Source organism: Colletes gigas, unplaced genomic scaffold (genome assembly GCF_013123115.1).
Source record: "Colletes gigas isolate AHSC1104 unplaced genomic scaffold, ASM1312311v1 Colletes_gigas_Sc00015, whole genome shotgun sequence".
Classification (NCBI taxonomy): Eukaryota; Metazoa; Arthropoda; class Insecta; order Hymenoptera; family Colletidae; genus Colletes; species Colletes gigas.
Genome location: NW_025106644.1, coordinates 443,231 through 463,932, shown reverse-complemented (window position 1 = coordinate 463,932; position 20,702 = coordinate 443,231). Strand labels below are relative to the sequence as shown.

The 20,702-nt window shown below is 34.6% G+C and overlaps 3 protein-coding genes across 8 annotated transcripts; 2 read left to right on the top strand and 1 right to left on the bottom strand.

Moving 5' to 3' along the window:
• The first annotated feature begins 235 nt into the window (after positions 1-235).
• Positions 236-6,367, top strand: LOC122399828 (rho GTPase-activating protein 1). Of its 2 annotated transcripts, none has more exons than XM_043400822.1 (10): positions 236-550; positions 1,193-1,297; positions 2,368-2,511; positions 2,779-2,959; positions 3,059-3,277; positions 3,360-3,458; positions 3,538-3,725; positions 3,802-4,002; positions 4,072-4,178; positions 4,267-6,367. In XM_043400822.1, exons 1-10 carry the CDS (start codon positions 502-504, stop codon positions 4,438-4,440), a joined length of 1,467 nt encoding a protein of 488 aa, XP_043256757.1. In that variant the 5' UTR covers positions 236-501; the 3' UTR covers positions 4,441-6,367. The 2 variants fall into 2 exon arrangements, with proteins under 2 accessions (XP_043256757.1, XP_043256758.1); XM_043400823.1 differs by lacking the exon at positions 236-550 and adding an exon at positions 592-775.
• A 1,392-nt stretch (positions 6,368-7,759) lies between these two features.
• LOC122400037 (ras-related protein Rab-21) lies at positions 7,760-10,087 on the bottom strand. Of its 2 annotated transcripts, XM_043401233.1 has the most exons (5): positions 9,878-10,087; positions 9,486-9,794; positions 9,177-9,344; positions 8,995-9,113; positions 7,760-8,906 (listed from the first exon to the last, which is right to left on the bottom strand). In XM_043401233.1, exons 2-5 carry the CDS (start codon positions 9,624-9,626, stop codon positions 8,666-8,668), a joined length of 669 nt encoding a protein of 222 aa, XP_043257168.1. In that variant the 5' UTR covers positions 9,627-9,794; positions 9,878-10,087; the 3' UTR covers positions 7,760-8,665. The 2 variants fall into 2 exon arrangements, with proteins under 2 accessions (XP_043257168.1, XP_043257167.1); XM_043401232.1 differs by having other exon boundaries at positions 9,486-10,087.
• Positions 10,088-10,562: 475 nt separating this feature from the next.
• On the top strand, positions 10,563-20,603 carry LOC122399831. 4 transcript variants are annotated; one of them, XM_043400829.1, is made up of 8 exons: positions 10,618-10,633; positions 17,678-17,967; positions 18,049-18,173; positions 18,250-18,348; positions 18,431-18,584; positions 18,667-18,844; positions 18,930-19,095; positions 19,727-20,603. In XM_043400829.1, the coding sequence occupies exons 4-8, from the start codon at positions 18,275-18,277 to the stop codon at positions 20,346-20,348; spliced, it is 1,194 nt and encodes a 397-aa protein (XP_043256764.1). In that variant the 5' UTR covers positions 10,618-10,633; positions 17,678-17,967; positions 18,049-18,173; positions 18,250-18,274; the 3' UTR covers positions 20,349-20,603. The 4 variants fall into 4 exon arrangements, with proteins under 4 accessions (XP_043256762.1, XP_043256764.1, XP_043256765.1 ...); XM_043400830.1 differs by lacking the exon at positions 18,049-18,173 and having other exon boundaries at positions 18,253-18,348; XM_043400831.1 differs by lacking the exon at positions 18,049-18,173.
• The last annotated feature ends 99 nt before the right edge of the window (positions 20,604-20,702 follow it).

The following is a 20,702-nucleotide window of genomic DNA, read 5'->3' as shown; positions in this document are numbered from 1 at the left end:
GGGAGGTCGGATTTCAGTTGTTTAAGAGCGAGAAGGCAAATGTCAGCCTTTCTCTCTCGACTCCCACGAGGCGGTCCGAAATTACTTCGTGCAGCTTCGGAGAATCGAGAAAGAGGGCACGCGTCAGTTTGCCTTTGTCGACTTTCCGAAACACCACGAGCTCACGTACGCGTGATCTGGCATTAGTGTGAGAAGGTGCCTTTGGTGCACTTCTGTCGTCTCTGCCCGAAACGCCGGAGCTCGTATGCACGTAACCATGCACTGGTGTGCGTAAGTGGTGGGGCAGTTTCCCGATGACACCGGTCTGCCGTCTGGTAACACTGCTACGAATTACAATTAGCGACACAACAGATGAAAGCGTGACGTGAATAACGTCGGCTTGCCATACCGCGTCGAGATAATGTCGTTCGAGAAGAGAAACGTTGTCCGTTTGTAAAGCAGGGTACATAAAAAACCCCGTAATTTAACCCCGGCACTGTTTTGTCGCGCGGTTGCCAGAAAATGGAAGCGGACTATCAACCGACGCTAAGCCCAACGCGAACTTTGACAGGTGAGCTTATACGTCGCGATTGTTGACGCTGCCCAAGGTGTCAAATAAACGTTACGTCAAGCACGTATTGCTGTGCGAATCGCGATTGTAAAACTTTACCTGGCATCGACACACGTTTCCTTTTTCGTATTCGTTCCAGCCAGAGAACATTTCACCATAGATCTCGGTCCGATATGTGAGAAACACGCCGATTGGCGATGAATAATTCACGTATTGACAACGATAGTACGTATCGCGAAATCGGAGATAGCCCTAAACTTGACATAACGCTGTCGTACGATTAAAATCCGTGTGTCGGTTATAAATTTCTTTTTTCGTGTATCACTGATTGGCGGTTTGTAAACACTGATGAAAAGTGGCAAAAATGTTTATTGAAGATCGTATGCCGTGAAATACGATCTGGAAAATGATATATAACGAGAAACCGCGAAAGTGTATAGAAGTCATCAATTTATTATGATACCTCTTATGCAAACATGATTTTTTTTTTTAATCGCTACTTAATATTTTTTAAATATCCGTTTGTAAAATAGTACCATTGATCGAATGCAGAATTGTGTTGATCGGTACAACATCCTGAGATTCGTTGAAGTTTGTATGGTACGGACGATAATGTACATACTTTTATTTTTATAATAACAGCTGCTAATGACGTCGAGGATCCGTATCCAAGTTTGTCAGATTATCATGATTACGAGCCCAACTTGGAGTTTGACGATACAGAGTTGCAAACCACTTCGAATAACGGTAAGATGTTCCAGCGCAAATAATAATATTAATATTTCGATTCGGACATTACCGATACTAAAAGTTGTATCTATCGGAGCAAATTATATTACAATTATTTTAATACGTTTATGTTAATTGCTTTGCATTATTATTACTTTTATAGTGTCTGTAAACGCTGTTGTATTTAACCTTTCGACAGGCGTAAATGTGTACAAAGTAGAAACAGGTCAGTGGTTGATAGCAAAGACCATTTTACTAGAAAATAACTAGGACCCTCGCACCATACGAAATTTATATTAACCTCTTGTCCTACCCGTTAACTCCCGATTGCTCAACAAACAAGAAGGTTGGTCACGCGTCGAGCCATTTAGCTGTTTGACTAAGCGTTACTGACATCGTAGCTGTAAGGGTTGTTTAATTCGTTTAGAAAAATTACACGCAACTAAGAAAATATCGAGAACAATTGAACCACGAGTACGTCTTGTGTTATTGGCCCAAATTTCTTATCATGAGTCTCGCTCGTTGTTGTAGGACGAAGGGTTAAACTTCAGTTTGGTAATATTTCTTAACGAGCATACATCAGTTTGCTCCAAAGTGTTTAGAAGAATATTGAAGCATCGCTGGGATTTCCAAATAGCATTTATCTTTATTTTTACACAGTGATTTACAGTTTTATTTATATATATTTTATTTTCTCAAGAGATAATACATGAACATTCTTTTTACATTATGTGTAAAATATTTTTATAACTTTCATTTCCTATTTTTTTGCGAGAGAGATTTCTCCATAATCTGATCGACTAATATGACTATACTAATATGAAATGTACACTTGTAATAACACATTTTTATATATGTGCTACCATATTTTTATATCCTGTACTACATATTTTGTACGTTTGCGTAAATATTTTATAATCATTTAACAAAGAAATTGAAATTTCATATTGCTAATGTATCGTGTAATTGTAAGATATATGTCCATTGGAGAGTTAATTAAAACATAAATTAAGAAATACTCGAGAAATTACGTTAAATGTAATTTTGTGTAATTATTGTGGAATGTAATTGAAATAATCGTTTTGTAGCCGTACAACTTTTAGAAGAAAAATTGGATTTGATTAGCAGCGGTGCTGGTACTGGGATAGATTATCTTGAGAGTCCGGTGAGCGACGGCACAATTGAAGAGAACTTTGAAGAAGCTTTGGTAGATGCTCCAGTTATCGAATCCGGTGTGTGACCTTTTATCTTCTGTTAGTAGCCACTAAATGTCATGGCATTTGGGGCATAGCAGGTGAATTATGTAGACCATTGTACAGTTTTATTATTGCATGGTTTAAAAATGCACAGAACCAAGGAAACGATGACTTTGTTTTGATTCGATGATACTAAATTGTGTTGGGTATCTATTTTATAAAGAATAAGAGCCACGGGAAAGAAACAGAAATGGTTTAATGTTAAAACGTTGTTGTGATAAATGTTCTCTTTTTGGTGAGCAGCGGAGGATCTTGCTGCATTGGATGGTGAACTTACGGACGAAGAAGATTATCTTGATATTTCGAGATATGGTATCGTAGAAGTGGTTGGCGATGACAGTGCTGGTCGTAAAATAATCATAGTATCTGCATGTAAATTACCTCCTGTCGGAAAGGAAACATTTAATCATGCTAAACTTCTCAGGTTTGTCGATATAGATACATTACTTATCGTTCTAAACATGGAATGTTTAAAATTGAATTAGTTCCGTAACAAATTTATAATAATATACTTGCTCGACAGGTATCTCACGCATACTTTAGACACATTTGTAGAACAAGACTACAGCTTGATTTATTTTCACTATGGTCTTACTTCCAAAAATAAGCCACCGTTATCCTGGTTATGGCAAGCGTACAAAGCTTTCGATAGAAAGTATAAAAAGAATTTGAAGGCTTTGTATTTAGTTCATCCGACTAATTTTATTAGAATCGTATGGCAAATATTTAAGCCAGCCATTAGGTAATTAATTTTCTTTTTTCGCTCCTATGAATATCCTTCTTAGGTTGGTGCATTAAAGTTGCTCGTTCTTTGATTATTTCAGTGCGAAGTTCGGTCGTAAAATGATGTATGTTAATTATTTGGAGGAACTGGCACAATACATTAATCTCGATCAACTTATAATACCTCCTCAAGTAATAGAGTAAGCATTTTTTCCACGTGGTTATTAATATCTTTATAGTAACTTAGCCGTACCGTTACCTAATGATGTTAATTTTTAGACACAATGAACATCTAATGTTAAAGAATAAAAAGAATTTGCCAACAAGTCCACCTCAGAGTGCGGTAACAACACCAGTTGGTACCACTCAATTCGGAGCAAGTCTCCTTTTTATCAAAGAGAATAATAATAATGATCCTATACCACCAATAGTACGACAATGTGTTGAATTTCTTGATACACCCGATGGTGTGTACAACTAACTCATCATTTATATAATTTTATCGTATAAATAATAATAACAAAGATTATTGTAAATTTACAGCCTTAGAAACGGAAGGAATATTCAGACGATCGGCTAATGTGGCGGTAGTTAAAGAACTTCAGCATCGTTGTAATCAAGGATTACTTGTTGATTTTCAGGGAGATCCCCATATAGCAGCAGTTCTTCTTAAAACGTTTCTTCGCGAGTTAGATGAACCTCTTATGACATACGAACTGTACGATGAAATAACACAATTTCAAAGTAAGTAATATACCAAGATATCGTTTATACATATATGTTACAAGTTGTAAAAATATTTAAATATTACAGGTCTATCGAAAGACGAACGTCCAAGAAAAGTAAAGATACTAGTACTTGAGAAGCTTCCAGAAGACAACTATAAAGTTTTAAAATATATTGTACAATTTTTATCGAGAGTAAGATATTGTTCTAACAATTACTATTTAATTATTTCTAATTTAAACAGGTGATAACGTTTCAATAATATTTGTTATTTTGCAATAGGTGATGGATAGGTGTGATTTGAACAAAATGACATCGAGCAATCTCGCTGTGGTATTCGGTCCAAATCTTGTCAGAGCACCACCGTCGCGTGGAATGTCACTTTCTGCAATAGGTCCTATTAATCAATTCATAGATTTTTTATTTATTCATCAGGATGAAATATTTATTATTTAAAATTATCGTTGAAGCAAACATCGAAGGCCTAATTCGAAACGAAATTCGTACTTTACGTGTTGTATGTTGTAGAAAGGAAATCCTACAGGTCGGGCTGCCGGTGTTTGATATTTGTAAAAATTATTGGAGAACAACAAGAAAAAATTTTATAGGAATTTTTAATAAGAACTCGACGAGTTACCGAGACTTTTTCATCTTGACGTATGAAAAAGAAACAAGAAAAATCTCATTTTATCAGCTTTAGATCTTTAGCTATTAAATCATATCAAATTTGTTGAGAACTTAAAGTGAACGTAACAAATTCATGTATAATATTCATATTTAATTATAACGTCCGTACTTCGTTGATTAAAATATTTTTATATTTGAATATACAAATAGAGAAATGTTTGCATACCTACTAATGTCACAAATAGCGCTTAATTATACAGCCTGCACAAGATTTTTTTAACGAATTGGTAAAAATGATTTCGTGATTAAAATACTGAATATAATGATACAAAATGGACTCTGGATGGTAATTTAAAAACATGTAAACTTACGTGAAAATTAATGGGATACCAAAGATACATGAAAATGTCATGCAATTATTGTAAAATTTAGAATTATTTTAGAAATAGTATAACGTAATGGAAATAGACAAGCAGAAGTATAATGGTGTACAGGATGCCTTGCATAATTGTATTAATTTAAGAAAAATGAACATGACACGATTCATAAGTCATAATTAATTAACTATTGATTATATCTTGTTATAGTTGATTAGTATAGCCAAAGTGAAATACGAATTAGTGATTACCGATAGAATACGACATCCTTTGTATTAAAATTGTGTACATACATACTAAAATTAATAGCAATGTATAAAATTTTAGCCCGATTATGTGAAACTGTCCACGTAACTATACAGATAGGAGGATATCGATGAATTTAAAAAAAAAAAAAAGAAAATGATTACATTACACTATAAAATTGAATTTAAATTTGCAATAAAACTTATTATTTTCGCGTAAATACAAATGGAATCAATTGTTGATGCGATTTAGCATGTTATGTGATGTTTGGTCTGTAACTTTTAAATGTGATCGTAGTCTGTAAAATAACAAATTCGTGAAAAAAAAAAAATGAAAAAAGGGAGAATAATTCGCATGATCATTTTCTAGTAATAATAGCAATGGAAACTATAGAAATTGTTATTCGTTATTATCGTAACTTAACAATTAGATTAAAATCATTGTCAGGGTATTGTGTAATGTAATACTTAGCATAAATATTGTCTGTTGTCACTTTAAGGATAAAAGACTTACACTAACCTTTTCAGAATCAAATATTTGTACATTTTAAATAGTCCTGCCATTATGGGTGTCTGGGATAAAATAGAGGCTAATCGTCTAATACACTCTTTGCTATCGGAAAAAAAAAAAGACTAACCCAGACCTATATAGAACTGATACAACTACATTCCATAAAATTACTTTAACAAAGCATGATTATTTATAAAAAAAAGCTAGGATACAGAACGTGTCATAAAATGTATATTACGCAATTCATTATTTCCAATGTTCTAAATATTTTTCTGATTCACAAACAGCCATGGACAACCCATCCATAAATTTACATACGATTAAAATTACGAGTCCATACGAGAAAAGAATATTTATGTTGCTACAATAGATGAATTTGTGGATGTTCATGATCCATGTATGTACCTGTGATAGAGTAGAATATTTGTACTTTAGTCTCACGAATACTATGCATGTAATTAAATTAAGATAACGATATTTTCCAACAGTCCTTTACTTTGTAACTAATTATAAAAAGAAACTAATCTAAATTGTGAACTATAAAATACAAAACATTCCCAAAAAATATTGTATTACATATATATATGTATATGTTAATTAAGTTTTTATTAAAACACAATGGTATTTAAATATACATACATTTATACGAGAGAAATAGATACATCTGGTAATTATAATGAATCTTCCAGCTATATATGCGAATAACAAGACATTTGGTTTATGGATCAACCGAGGATCTATCAATGTAATGAAATATCGAAATACAGAAAAATCAACTCTCAAAATATAATCGGTATTTCTTATTTTCACGCCAAGTTAAAATTATTTAGGCTTCTCGTTTCATATTTACATTAACGTTCGAACAAAGAAAATATTACAAATTTCATGATTCGTGTAGCTTATCAGTCGCTGACTTTATGGTCTTTGTACAATATAGTTATCAATATGTACATTGTTTTAAATAACGTTTATATATAAAATTACGCTAAACTTTTAGATGTTACAAGAGATCTGAAATAATTTCTTGCATGTGTATAAAAATGTTTACAGATGCTCGATCATTGTAGTGTTACGTACGTATCGTATGTGGAACCGAAACGTTAGCTAGGGCGTTGGCATGATTATCTAGCGCTCATCCCCTTTATGGGGTTTGATTCGTGTCATGTGCAAGCAAACTGCCCTGTTTCTTTGCTTTATATAGTAATCCCCCACCATTGGATGCATTTTAAGATATTACGCTGTCTGGGAATTCCCTTTCAAGCAACATCACCGTACACCTTAGTGGTTTTAAGGTACGCCAGTGTCTAGCTGCCTATCAGAATAGAAACTCTTGCCGTTAAGGCATTTTTTAGCAACAGTATTTAGTCCTTTGCACATAGCGTAATCTCCCACCACTGGGTGCGTTTTGAGATGTTACGTTGTCTGGAAATTCCCTTTCAAGCAACATCACAGTACACCTTAGTGGTTTTTAAGTACGCCAGTGTCGAGCAGCCTATCAGAATAGAAACTCTTGCCGTTAAGGCATTTTTTAGCAACAGTATTTAGTCCTTTGCACATAGCGTAATCCCCCACCACTGGATGCATTTTAAGATGTTACGCTGTCTGGGAATTCCCTTTCAAGCAACATCACCTTACACCTTAGTGGTTTTAAGGTACGCCAGTGTCTAGCTGCCTATCAGAATAGAAACTCTTGCCTTTAAGGCATTTTTTAGCAACAGTATTTAGTCCTTTGCACATAGCGTAATCCCCCACCACTGGGTGCGTTTTAAGATATTACGCTGTCTGGGAATTCCCTTTCAAGCAACATCACCGTACACCTTAGTGGTTTTTAAGTACGCCAGTGTCTAGCAGCCTATCAGAATAGAAACTCTTGCTGTTAAGGCATTTTTTAGCAACAGTATTTAGTCCTTTGCACATAGCGTAATCTCCCACCACTGAGTGCGTTTTGAGATGTTACGTTGTCTGGAAATTCCCTTTCAAGCAACATCATCATACTCCTTAGTGGTTTTTAAGTACGCCAGTATCTAGCTGCCTATCAGAATAGAAACTCTTGCCGTTAAGGCATTTTTTAGCAACAGTATTTAGTCCTTTGCACATAGCGTAATCTCCCACCACTGGGTGCGTTTTGAGATGTTACGTTGTCTGGAAATTCCCTTTCAAGCAACATCACCGTACACCTTAGTGGTTTTTAAGTACGCCAGTGTCTAGCTGCCTATCAGAATAGAAACTCTTGCCGTTAAGGCATTTTTTTGCGACAGTATTTAGTCCTTTGCACATAGCGACTGTACTTAAGCAATATACAGAATATATTCAAGTATTTTGATAAACTTGGCTTTATTCGTTTAAAAGCAACCCTGAAACATATTAGCAGTAAGACTACGAGTGTCTTACCAATTGATACATCATTAAGGTTCGACAATTTCCTAAAACCTATATGGCTCTCTGAGTTAGGCATATACCGATTCTTTAAATCTTTGACTTCATGGCTCTTAGGGATACCAGACCCTGGTTCGTTCATGTAATCTTCGCCTACAGACCTTCACTTTTCCTGATCAAACTTAAACCCTCCGTAACAATAGTTACAAAATGTTACAAATTTTTTGTTCGTACCATAACACCGAATCATCGTGTTAAACATCTACCCATTATTAGTTTATTTGATGCGATAAAATAATATCGAAGAAAGAAAACAGTCGTAATATGTAAAACTTTTATAAATATAAAATAACAATATTTACTGTTCACTTATACTATAAAATATAAACAAAAAATATATTTGGTTCTGCACTAAAATGCCGTACATTTTCTTGCATTACGCCGATGCAATTTTTGAACAAATTTTTTCAGATATATTTTTTTTTATATATATACATTTATATATACGATTTGTTCGTAATTAGAACCATATCGGGCATCTAAAATTAAGATGCTTGCGAAGAACCACCACAGCAGGAAGTTTTCACTGGTTCCGTTTCCTCAGCCTCGTCCTCGACTACAACTACGTTGCGACGTGTACTATTCGTCCTCGTTAACGTAGACTTTTGTTCTGCCTCGTCCACATGCTGTATCATCTGTTGCGTTAAATTCAAAAACATTTCTTCTATATTTTGGTTCAACTTAGCGGAAGTATGAAAGTGCATAGCTCCGACTTGATTAGCATACCTAATAATACAATTTTATATTATCAGCGTATGTTCGTCGAACGTTTCTCGATGAAATCGAAATTCAACGGATGGTACGAGATACTTACTCTTCAGCTTCTTCTATAGAGACGCTCCTATCCTTCTCTAAATCTACCTTATTTCCTGCTATCGCTAAACAAATTTCGCTACCTAGCATTTTCTTGAGCTCCTTAACCCAACTTTTTACCTGCAACGCAATTATTAATGGAAAATATGGGACAATAGAATTATCATTTCTGTTTTAATTTACCTTCTGAAACGTATCTTCGTCTGTGATATCGTAAACTAAAATGGCACCGTTGGACATTCTATAATAGATTGGTCCAAGAGCGTGAAACTTTTCTTGGCCAGCTGTGTCCCATATCGACAAATTTACTTTCTTTCCATTTATAGTCAATTTTTTATTTAAAAACGAAGCCTGAAAACGAAGAAATTCTCAACAAATATTCCAATAAATGATCAGATGTAGAATATAAAATATAAATAATACAGGCATACCACAAATGTAAAAGTACAAACCACGAAAAAAATCTAATTGCAAACGGTACGTATTTATTACCTGTAATGTGCTGATATGTCTGTCATTAAATTTGTCCTCCACATACCGCAATGCAACAGAAGTTTTCCCGACACATCCTTCGCCGAGCAAAACTACTTTGAAAGTATAACCATTACCAGTGTTACTAACTGTACTGGCCATAATTTGCAAATAACTAATTTATGTACTTAGAAGACAATATTATGTTTATAATATTACGCAGAATAATCGTTGACGGTGTAGCTTACAGAGTACATTGACAAGTGTCTATCATAACGATTTGGGGTATTCACGGACTCGCGGCAGTGCCTATTTATATTTTTATTTCCACTGAACAACGTCAAAATGAAACAATCAGCTGTTTTCATTTCAATGACCATCGACAAACAAGAAGCAAAAACATTTATTCTTACTTCAAACGTATCGCCAATAGATGGCAAATTATGAGTAGTATATTTCTTAAATATGCCGAAAAGTTCGAAAGAAGTCACCGAACGACCAACATAAATATCATACGAATGAAAAAATATAAACGATTCGGGTTCGATCACTATAAACTAACGCGATGTTACGAAGTCGAGCTCGACGATGATAAAATTTTCTCTTCGATACGTTACATTTAAAAAGCTGTATCTACGCATAATTTTTTTTATCACGTTCAAGATTCGTAAAGATGGCGCTGCGTTCATTGTTACTAAGCTGCCGAAATTTTCGTCGAATTTTACTGATAGAAAATATCTCGTTGCGAGTTTCAGAAATTTCGTCGATCGTGTACAGACATATAAGTCGAAATCCGATAAAAATAAACGATTCGATTGCATTTGTATCTTAAAAACTAAATTTTTAATGTACCAGAGCCCTGGTGGTATCTTCTCGAACTGATGCCCGACAAAAATCAAATCCACCAACGGAAATCAAGAGCGTACGAGCGAGGATAAATTTATATAATTGATCTCGATATATTGTCAGAAAAAATCGATCACGGTGCGTGTAAAATTTATTTAGGAAAAAATATGATTGTCGAGAGTCGAATGGACGACGATACGCGAAAATCGAGATTTCTTATTCGACGATTACGGATGCTCCTTTGACTAGAGTATGCAACGGAGCCAGCGCCGTGAGCCTGCGCATAGGAACTCTCAAATCTGGCCGTCACCTGTATTGAAAAGGTAAGTGACTCTGCTGTCATTAATCTTAACAACTTAATGTGAATTTCGTGAACACGTGCCGCAAAAATACGATGTATTGATAACGCGACGCGTTGCCAGCAGCCTCGTAGATTGTCACGCGAAATTACTCACGTGTTACGGATAAATATGTTCCGAGATGTCAGCGTCTTCGGCTCCCGTGGTCAGAATCTGCCAGGCTGCTGCTGTATCATCGCCGATACATTTGACATGCATTTGCCGTTCCGGCCTTTTCGTTTGTTGATCCGTTGATCCGTCCTCGCTGGACGTTAACGTGATCGTTTATATATTTCTGGTTTATGTCAAGTGCGGCGAGAAACTGTTACCAGACCGACGTAGGTACCGCGTACCTTGACGGATTTTTCATTGTCGGCACTGGTTGTTCCGTTGACAGGATACCGAATAACATACAGAAAAGATATTTCGTGGACCGTCGTGGGGATCGAGCGGTCGTTACACGTTATTCATCTTTCGGATCGACGATGATTCCCGCGTTTTTACTCGCGCGGTGCCTCCACTTGGCAAGTAGACTTGTTTGTTTGTGCGTGCCGTATCATCTGTCATGGCGTGCCCGCTTGTGGCGGGTATCGTGTCGCTGATTTTCCCCGTGTTGTTCGGTTAAGGTTCGTGTCAGTTGGTATCGTCGCATGAGTCGTTCGCGAGGAATCGTTCCTGGGAAATAAATCGGAAGTGATGTTCTATTTATCCGATCGTTCGGACGAACATACTGTGCTCGGGACGGGGTTGGTTAGAACGGTGGGAAGGGAAGGTACCGACGATGGCGCCGACCGTACTGTGCCACGCGCCATGTCGGTCTCTTGTTCGTGCACGTCCTTCGTTCGGTGCACCACGATTCCCCAGTAGATTTCTTTTTTTTCCTCTCCGTTCGTGAAAATGGCACACGACCTGTCACGAGTGATATTCGGTAGGGACCCACATGCTTGTAATAGGGATCGCCGCCAGGCGTGCTCGGTGTTACATGCATACATGCCCTGAAAATTAATAGGATTTTTTACGTTTCGACGAGTGAAAAAAAAAACTCGAGACATTTTTAGACGAGATCCGCGCGGTCCTCGGCTTATGCAATTTTTCACAAACGCATGCCGAGCCGCTCGTACGAAAAATTTTAAGAAGATTCGTTTCATTTTCTAAATTTATTTAACATTTAATTTTAATTGTAAGATAATTTATCGCCAAATGGATCAGTGAGCTGATCGAACTGAAATTTTGTTGATTCTGAAACGTCACGTAAACTGTACTTGATATTGCGCATATAATAGATTTTTAATTCATTGTTTATTGTGATACAGTATTTACTAGAAGTGGCATACAAGTCACATATGTCCTATACCAATAATGTTCTTAAGAAAATGTTCGATTATTGATAATAATTATAATTTCGTGATATTTAAATTTTTCTGAAATGCAGAATATTGATGTATTTCGTGTTAAGGATATATTGTAAAGGTAGAGAAATATTTCTTGGTATTTGTGTTCTGACCAAAATACCGGAACCTGTTTTACCATAATGTAGGTCATCTCGATCAGACACTTGCGACATCGTTAAACATCGTCTGAACGAAATCGAAGTTTCTCAGTTTGAAATAATTTGTATCATCGGTTACGATCTTGCTAATTGTTTATTCGGCGTATTAAACGGTTCCCTGCAATAATTCGTGACGGAACGCGTACAATCGACCGATACGTATTTACATGGAGGGATGGTATCTTCTTCTATTTTTGAAACCGTAGAGCAACTGTAAAAGTGAGAACGAAAGTCGAACTACTGAGTTAGCATGTCAGGGACACGACGTTCAATCGTGGTGCAGTTTTTGTTTTTATTACATTTCTGCCTTTATATTAAATGTAATTTATTACGAAGAACATTGTTTTTAATCAGTTACATTAACAAAATCTTCTATTACAACCATAAAGGGTGTTTATCCGACACATATGTCATATTGTTTCGTTTGCAATACAAAATGATAGATAAAAGTATCTTGTCTGGAGTTGTTTATTAAATCACGTACAGTGGTATACGTGTGTAAGATAATGTTAATCATTATAATTACGAACAGATTAAAATGTATAAGATGTTAAAATTATTTAGAAAATATATTGAATTTATCACAAATTGTTGACGGTCGTAAATGCTCTTATTGAAATTACATTTTGTGGTTATATTCACAAACAATGAGTGCTACTTAATATGCGCGCAGTAAGGTCAGAGATCTGAGTCGTATCGGGATGAAGAGGCAACCGATCAACAAACCACGTGGCAACATCGCTCTACCCTCCTCTCCCCTCTCTCTCTCTCTCTCTCTTGTTGTCTGATGTCCCTTAGATCGTCCCCCACTATAATCATCGACTGCAACGCGGCGAAAGCACATTTACATTTTTTTGCGTACAGTACGTTGCAACATTCTTGCTTTGCGGTTTCAACTATCGATGGCGCCACTCCCAGAATGAGTGCAAAAATGTGTCGCGCGCGTCGAGCCGAGAATGATGTTAGTATTCAGGGTTATGTACGGGCGCAACGCGGGGTTCAAATTGCGTCCATTAAAATTTCTTGCAGGCCTTAGCTTTTTTAAATAGATTCGATTTAATTACTAAATATTGAAATGTCTCGGCAAATACTCGGCAGATATAGTTCGTTGCGAAACTTTCGTTTCTTAATTTTTATCAAGTACCTCGAAACGTAATTTTGAAAGTGTTTCGTTTCACGGAAAAGTTTATTTGAAGTGGATCACAGATAGATTATACACTAGGTAAATTATAGTTTTGTTTTCGATAATGATGCAAAAGCATTGAAACTTCAATTTCTTGGAAAAAAATTAATCAAACGATGATAAAACGTTTTCTTAATTAGCACGAAAAGAAAGACTTTCTAATGGTAGATATACGAGAGAAAGGGATTTCAGAAGCTTCTGTCCATTGATCAACGAAATCTACTACCTGAATTTGAATCGTTTAAAACGATTCAATATTTCCATTTCTATTTATAATTTCTGGAGGTGGCATTTCGAAACTCGAATTTCTTGCACAAATTTTTGTCAGGTCCGTTATTGTACACAATTCCAAAATATCCAGGATGCAAAACTGCACAATATTTTTTGAAAAACCATACATATATTTTTTAATATAACTAATTAAGTAAATATAACGTAGTGATTCGTATATTTTTATATTGTCCTGAGAAAAATTTTAATGGGAGATTCTAGAGGCCAAAATAAGACGAAAATCAAGAATAACTATTTGTTGATGGAGGCTTTGTTAAAAAGTTATTAACGTTTAAATTTCCGCCCGTAATGAATTTTTTTCTCGCAAATGCGCAGGATTTCGGGTGTATGTGTATTCACCAAAAATAATTGTAATTGCCACCTGCAAGCAAAAATAATTTTTTTAGAACGATTTGAAATTTTTTAATTTTTTCGAAAAATTTCACACCGTCTCGAATTTTTTTCTCGAAAATGCGCAGGATTTCGGGGGTATGTCTATTCACCAAAAATGATTGTAATTGACCCCCGCAACCTAAAATAATTTTTCCAGAACGATTTGAAATTTTTTTTTTTGGTCGAATTTAGGCAGCGAATTAGATTTTCGGTAAGGAATTTTTTTCTCGAAAATGCGTAGAATTTCGGGGATATGTGTAATGACCAAAAATAATTGTAATTGCCACCTGCAAGCAAAAATAATTTTTTTAGAACGATTTGAAATTTTTTAATTTTTTCGAAAAATTTCACACCGTCTCGAATTTTTTTCTCGAAAATGCGCAGGATTTCGGGGGTATGTCTATTCACCAAAAATGATTGTAATTGATCACCGTAACCTAAAATAATTTTTCCAGAACGATTTGAAATTTTTTTTTTTGGTCGAATTTAGGCAGCGAATTAGATTTTCGGTAAGGAATTTTTTTCTCGAAAATGCGTAGAATTTCGGGGATATGTGTAATGACCAAAAATGATTGTAATTGACCCCCGCAACCGAAAATAATTTTTCCAGAAAGATTTGAAATTTTTGAATTTAATTGTTAATAACTTTATAACGAAGCCTCAGTTAAGAAATTGATATTCTTGATTTTCGTCTTATTTCGGCCTCTGGAATCTCTCATTAAAATTTTTCTCAGGTTTGGCCGAACACCCTGTATAATTCAATGGTATATTAAATAAGGTGAACATGGATTTGAGGTTACGTTCGGATCATTCGAAATTGGTGTTACGCTCTTTGGTAAAATCATCCTTGAGAAAGACAAGGACGGATAGGTTACTATACAGAGCAAATTCGGCATATCGAAGGAAAACTGGTTTGCCTCCGCGCGTTGCACCTACTACGATGTTATACCTCGAATGAATGCCGTCTCGCGTATGTACTCATAAACGACCAACGAACTTGCCGAAGTAAAACACGCCCTCGCATTGTAAATGATTATTGGTCGTTATCCGTGATGGGTCACGCGACGTCACTGATCTGCTTTTAATATTTAGTTACAATAAATATACTCTGCAATCGTCAAATATCGACGTTGATTGTCACTGAAATACAAATTTCGTTCGACTTAAAATTAAACTTGTATATCTTGTTTTGTTTCGCTTTAATATTCTTCAAAACGGTAATACCTTTTACGGTACATATTTAATATTTATCGAATCACAGTCGCGACGTAGACACGCCGTTTTATCGATATGATTCAGTTAACGTTACGAAAATTTTTTGGAGAAACAAAGATGATATTTTAAGAATTCTCGTGTTTTATCATATTGGTCGCGCGCGTTGCACTATGTTGAGGTTTCTCGCACTTTCTATTTTTAGACACATGTTTTTTTCGGCACACGGTTCTGTATCTGTCTTTCTTAAATGAAAAATAATTTTTGTCGTTCTAACAACGAAACTACTTTTATTGTTACCTTTATAAATTTCTAAAATGCTTGCTGTAAATTAAATTATAGAAATTGCGCTACATAAGATATCTCTATGAAATTATGTTAGAAAAAGGATGATTTGAAACATTAATTGAAATATATAGTTTGAAGTTAATATATTTATTTTTAAAACTTGATAATAACTATTTATATATTAAAATGGAAACTTTTATTATTATAACATTTTATATAATAATAATAATATTGTTTATTTTTATTTTATAAATTTATATATTTTTATATTATATACAGGGTGTTCAGCCACACCTGGAAAAAATTTTAATGGGAGATTCTAGAGGCCAAAATAAGACGATAATCAAGAATATCAATTTCTTAACTGAGGCTTCGTTATAAAGTTATTAAAAAATTATTTTTGATTGAGGGGATCAATTACAATCATTTTTAGTGAATAAACACACCCCCGAAATCCTACCCACTTTCTAGAAAAAAATTCGAGTTGTGAAATTTTTCGACGAATAAAAAAAATTTCAAATCGTTATGGAAAAATTATTTTTATTTAGTGGGGTCAATCATAATTATTTTTGGTGAACAGACATACCCTCGAAATCCTAACGAGTTTCAAGAAAAAAATTCAATAATTAGATAAATTTTTTGACAAAATTAAAGCATTTCAAATCGTTCGAAAAAAATTATTTTCGGTTGCACGGGTCAATTACAATCATTTTTAGTGAATAGACACACCCCCGAAATCCTACCCACTTTCTAGAAAAAAATTCGAGTTGTGAAATTTTTCGACGAATAAAAAAAATTTCAAATCGTTATGGAAAAATTATTTTTATTTAGTGTGGTCAATCATAATTATTTTTGGTGAACAGACATACCCTCGAAATCCTAACGAGTTTCAAGAAAAAAATTCAATAGTTAGATAAATTTTTTGACAAAATTAAAGCATTTCAAATCGTTCGAAAAAAATTATTTTCGGTTGCACGGGTCAATTACAATCATTTTTAGTGAATAGACACACCCCCGAAATCCTACCCACTTTCTAGAAAAAAATTCGAGTTGTGAAATTTTTCGACGAATAAAAAAAATTTCAAATCGTTATGGAAAAATTATTTTTATTTAGTGGGGTCAATCATAATTATTTTTGGTGAACAGACATACCCTCGAAATCCTAACGAGTTTCAAGAAAAAAATTCAATAGTTAGATAAATTTTTTGACAAAATTAAAGCATTTCAAATCGTTCCAAAAAAATTATTTTCGGTTGCACGGGTCAATTACAATCATTTTTAGTGAATAGCCACACCCCCGAAATCCTACCCACTTTCTAGAAAAAAATTCGAGTTGTGAAATTTTTCGACGAATAAAAAAAATTTCAAATCGTTATGGAAAAATTATTTTTATTTAGTGGGGTCAATCATAATTATTTTTGGTGAATAGACATACCCTCGTAATTCTAACCAGTTTCAAGAAAAAAATTCAATAATTAGATAAATTTTTTGACAAAATTAAAGCATTTCAAATCGTTCTAAAAAAATTATTTTCGGTTGCGGGGGTCAATTACAATCATTTTTAGTGAAAAGACATACCCCCGAAATCCTGCGCATTTTCGAGAAAAAAATTCAGTACGTGCGGAACTTTAAACGTTAATAACTTTTTAACGAAGTCTCCATCAACAAATTGGTATTCTTGATTTTCGTTTTATTTTGGCCTCCAGAATCTCCCATTAAAATTTCCCAGGGGTGGCGGAACACCCTGTATAATTATTAAATAATAAATAATAATTAATAATTTAACAAATTTAAATAATCATTAAATTTTTAGTTAGAATAAAGTTTCTCCGTGTAATGTATATAAATAATTAATATATTGTGAATGTTCGCACTTTAATAAATCGTAAAAAACACTATTTATTTGGCAATAATAAAGTTTTCAAAACAAAAGCAAAAGGAGAACGTTGTAACTTTTTAAAAAGAAATGCATTCGTACATAATAAATTGTGCCCGCTAATTCATCATGTACAGTCGTAACTTTTATGTGAATAATAAGTAATCACGATTTATAATGTAAATTTATAGTTTCAGTCATTCTACATAGAAAGAAGTATCCGTAAAGTGTCTTTTAGCACGTTGTTTTTCTTTACAGTTTTATCGTGTAATGTAAGTGGGGATTTGTGAGATTATGGACGCCCTTTGCTAGTATGCGTGCGTTACACGCGTGTAGCGTCTCGATAGGAGTCCTGTAGAGACACTGTCAAGCCAAAATCGCGGTGCTAGTTACAAAATGGTAAATCGATATAAATCGATCTTTCTCATCGTGGCAAATAATCGTGATCGAATTCTTATATGATTTTTACGCATTCCGTGCAGACAAAACGAATCTAATATCGACTAGATACTATCGCAATCATCGAAAACATGCTGTTTTCAGTAAAGGTACATTAAATTCAGGAATACGCTAAACATACGGTTGATGATTACTTTATTCTTAAACATATATGAAATTCTCCTTTGTAGGTAATTATTTACAGTTATAAAGAAAGACCGATAATAAATTCTGAACAAAATTGGAACGAATTTGGTTGGAATAAATGTTTATTGGTTTTTTACGAGTTTGTTATCATATGATATACTTTATTTGCGTAAGGTTTTATGAAATTTTAATCTAACGTTTTATTTTCGCTTAAAAATTTTAATCAATGTTCCTTTCGTTTACAGAAGCAGTCTAAAAGTAACGTGCAAAATGTTTAGTTTTCACAAGCCGAAGGTGTATCGGTCTAGTACTGGATGTTGCATCTGTAAAGCCAAGTCCAGCAGGTAAACGAAACGACAACTTCTAAAACAAAATATGATTTTGCGAACAGGTACTAACGAAGAATAATTTTTTTTGTGCCTACAGTTCAAGGTTTACGGACAGTAAAAAATACGAGGATGATTTTATGGAATGTTTTCAACTCGAGGAAAGACGAACCGGAGAAATATGTAACGCATGTGTGCTCTTGGTAAAAAGGTGGAAAAAATTACCCGCAGGGAGCAATCGCAATTGGAGACACGTGAGTATCGGCATACGTATTATTCTATATTTCTATCGATTGTTAATTTTTGCATGTAAAAGAAACTTTCGTCTTTTCTCAGGTTGTTGATGCACGCGCAGGTCCTGGTATCAAATCGCTGACAAAGTTCAAATCAAAAAATAAAAAGAAAATGAAAGATCTACCGGAAAAATTTGAGAAGATTATGAAAAAGAAACACATCTATTTGAAGACAGATAGAGATCGTGAACAGAGTCCAGCGATGAGCGATGATTTAACAGGTTGGTCTATAAAAACTGTACCTTTAACCTATAAATTGTGAGAGTATGAGAAATTTTATATCTTAAATTGTTTTTCTTTTCGTAGAAGATTATTTGATCGGAGATGGTAGTAAAGGTTCGAGTAGAGCTGGAAGCCCTATAGGTAGCGATGATATTCCAGTTACAGAAAAACAGTTAGATATGCAGGATGTCTCAGAATCAAAGAACGATTTAACTGTTAACGGTTTCATTGATCTGACTTATTTTAAGAGGTTTGTTTATTTTCATTTGTTATAGATAATTATACAACACCAAATGGCAAGTACTTTTGCATTGAAAAATCAAACACTTATATCAACTAGTTCGGACATAATATTAATTATCAATTTTAGCAGAAAAAAAAATATAATTTTGGCACTTCGATTTGCATCATCCTTGGTGCACGCTGCTAAACGTAAAGATTTTCAGAAAATAAAATGTGTGATGAAGAAAGTGTTACGTACTTACTGAGATATATATAAACATAGAAAAAGAATGATTTTTAAACAAATTACAAGAATTTACATAGTGCAATGTTTGAATGTGTATGAAAATATGATACTTGGAGTCGAATTAAAGGAAATTACATCAATTTACTTAGACCGCCAAAAAAGAAGCGAATGTAGGTAATCGATCAATTGTTTCAATACTGTGAGACATAACTTTGTCTTGTGTGTATTTATCTCCGTTCTAAACAACTTCTTATTTCAATTCTTGCCTATGATATATTTCTTAAAGTATGTAACTCCTTCTCAATACATTTTAAGTTTAACGATCACTTCGGACAGTATAAATCAAAGTGTTGAAAAAGTTCTGAATCTGAGTGTTCAGTTAACAAAAAGAACTTATATTATGTTGTTTTAGGGAGATCATTTGTTGTGGAACAATATTCAAAGGTCCATACGGAGAAGTTATAGTGGATCCTTCATTGATAAAGCCTTGTATCGGTTGCATAGCTAGACAGCAACGACAACAACAAACAAACGTATTAAGTTGCAGTCCTGCTCATAGTTCTGCGTCAGCCAGTCCTGTCCACAGTTCTGCGTCTGCTAGTCCTGCCCATAGTGTAGAGTCTGGTACAGAAACTGCAGTCTCTAAGCAGACAAGTAAAACGTTTAGTGACTCGTCGTCAGATTCCGGCTACGATGAATCCTCCAACCAAGGAGTTGGCGAGAGTAAGATATCAAAAATTATTCAAAATTCAAGTGCTACTGTAAAACCAACAGTAAAAATACAACCGTTGAAAAGTGTTCAGCTAAAAGCTATACCAGTATCGGAAGCTGTCAGGTTAAAAACAGACATGCCAATAAAATTGGTGCCCGTAAAGCAAATTGATCAACTATCTTGTAAGCCATTGTCTTTAGTTTCTTCGGCCAATGTTACTTTAAGCAGTAGTACTTCACACTCCATTGTTACCGTCCCAAATAATCCGCTCGTCGATTTTGCCATGCACGCAGCCTCCTCCAGGCAATCAGTCTCTAATTAATGTCAGTCTCTCATAGAGTTTTAATTTATTTTTTTCTTAATATAGTTAGATGTATTCTACGACGCAAAATTGTGTGTTAACTATGCAACAATTACCATCCCAGATAACAAAGGCTCTGGATGAGAGTGTTTAAGTTTTATCATATCGAGAACAGAGTTTATACTGTTGTGAATGGTAAAAAATGAATTCTTGTAATTAGAATTAACTGTTATAATGTGTCGTCCTTCCGCGAGAAGAAGGCACAGCGTGTTTACATCCCCACTCTTGCTGTAAGCCCGCTGATTGGCTGTCACCGTTCTCCCGTGACAGCCAATCAGCTGACTGCGACAAGGAGTAGGGATGTAAACACGCTGT

Bases quoted from the DNA above. Each gene is read 5' to 3' on its own strand.
- LOC122399828 (XM_043400822.1), top strand. From the start codon at position 502: ATGGAAGCGGACTATCAACCGACGCTAAGCCCAACGCGAACTTTGACA. The intron at 2,960-3,058 runs GTTTGTCGATAT...CTTGCTCGACAG, and splicing joins AATCATGCTAAACTTCTCAG to GTATCTCACGCATACTTTAG. The intron at 4,179-4,266 runs GTAAGATATTGT...ATTTTGCAATAG, and splicing joins TTGTACAATTTTTATCGAGA to GTGATGGATAGGTGTGATTT.
- LOC122400037 (XM_043401232.1), bottom strand. From the start codon at position 9,626: ATGGCCAGTACAGTTAGTAACACTGGTAATGGTTATACTTTCAAAGTA. The intron at 9,345-9,485 runs GTAATAAATACG...CTTCGTTTTCAG, and splicing joins GACATATCAGCACATTACAG to GCTTCGTTTTTAAATAAAAA. The intron at 9,114-9,176 runs GTAAATTAAAAC...ATTGCGTTGCAG, and splicing joins ACGAAGATACGTTTCAGAAG to GTAAAAAGTTGGGTTAAGGA.
- LOC122399831 (XM_043400827.1), top strand. From the start codon at position 10,563: ATGCAACGGAGCCAGCGCCGTGAGCCTGCGCATAGGAACTCTCAAATC. The intron at 10,634-18,249 runs GTAAGTGACTCT...TTTCGTTTACAG, and splicing joins CCGTCACCTGTATTGAAAAG to AAGCAGTCTAAAAGTAACGT. The intron at 18,585-18,666 runs GTGAGTATCGGC...GTCTTTTCTCAG, and splicing joins GCAATCGCAATTGGAGACAC to GTTGTTGATGCACGCGCAGG.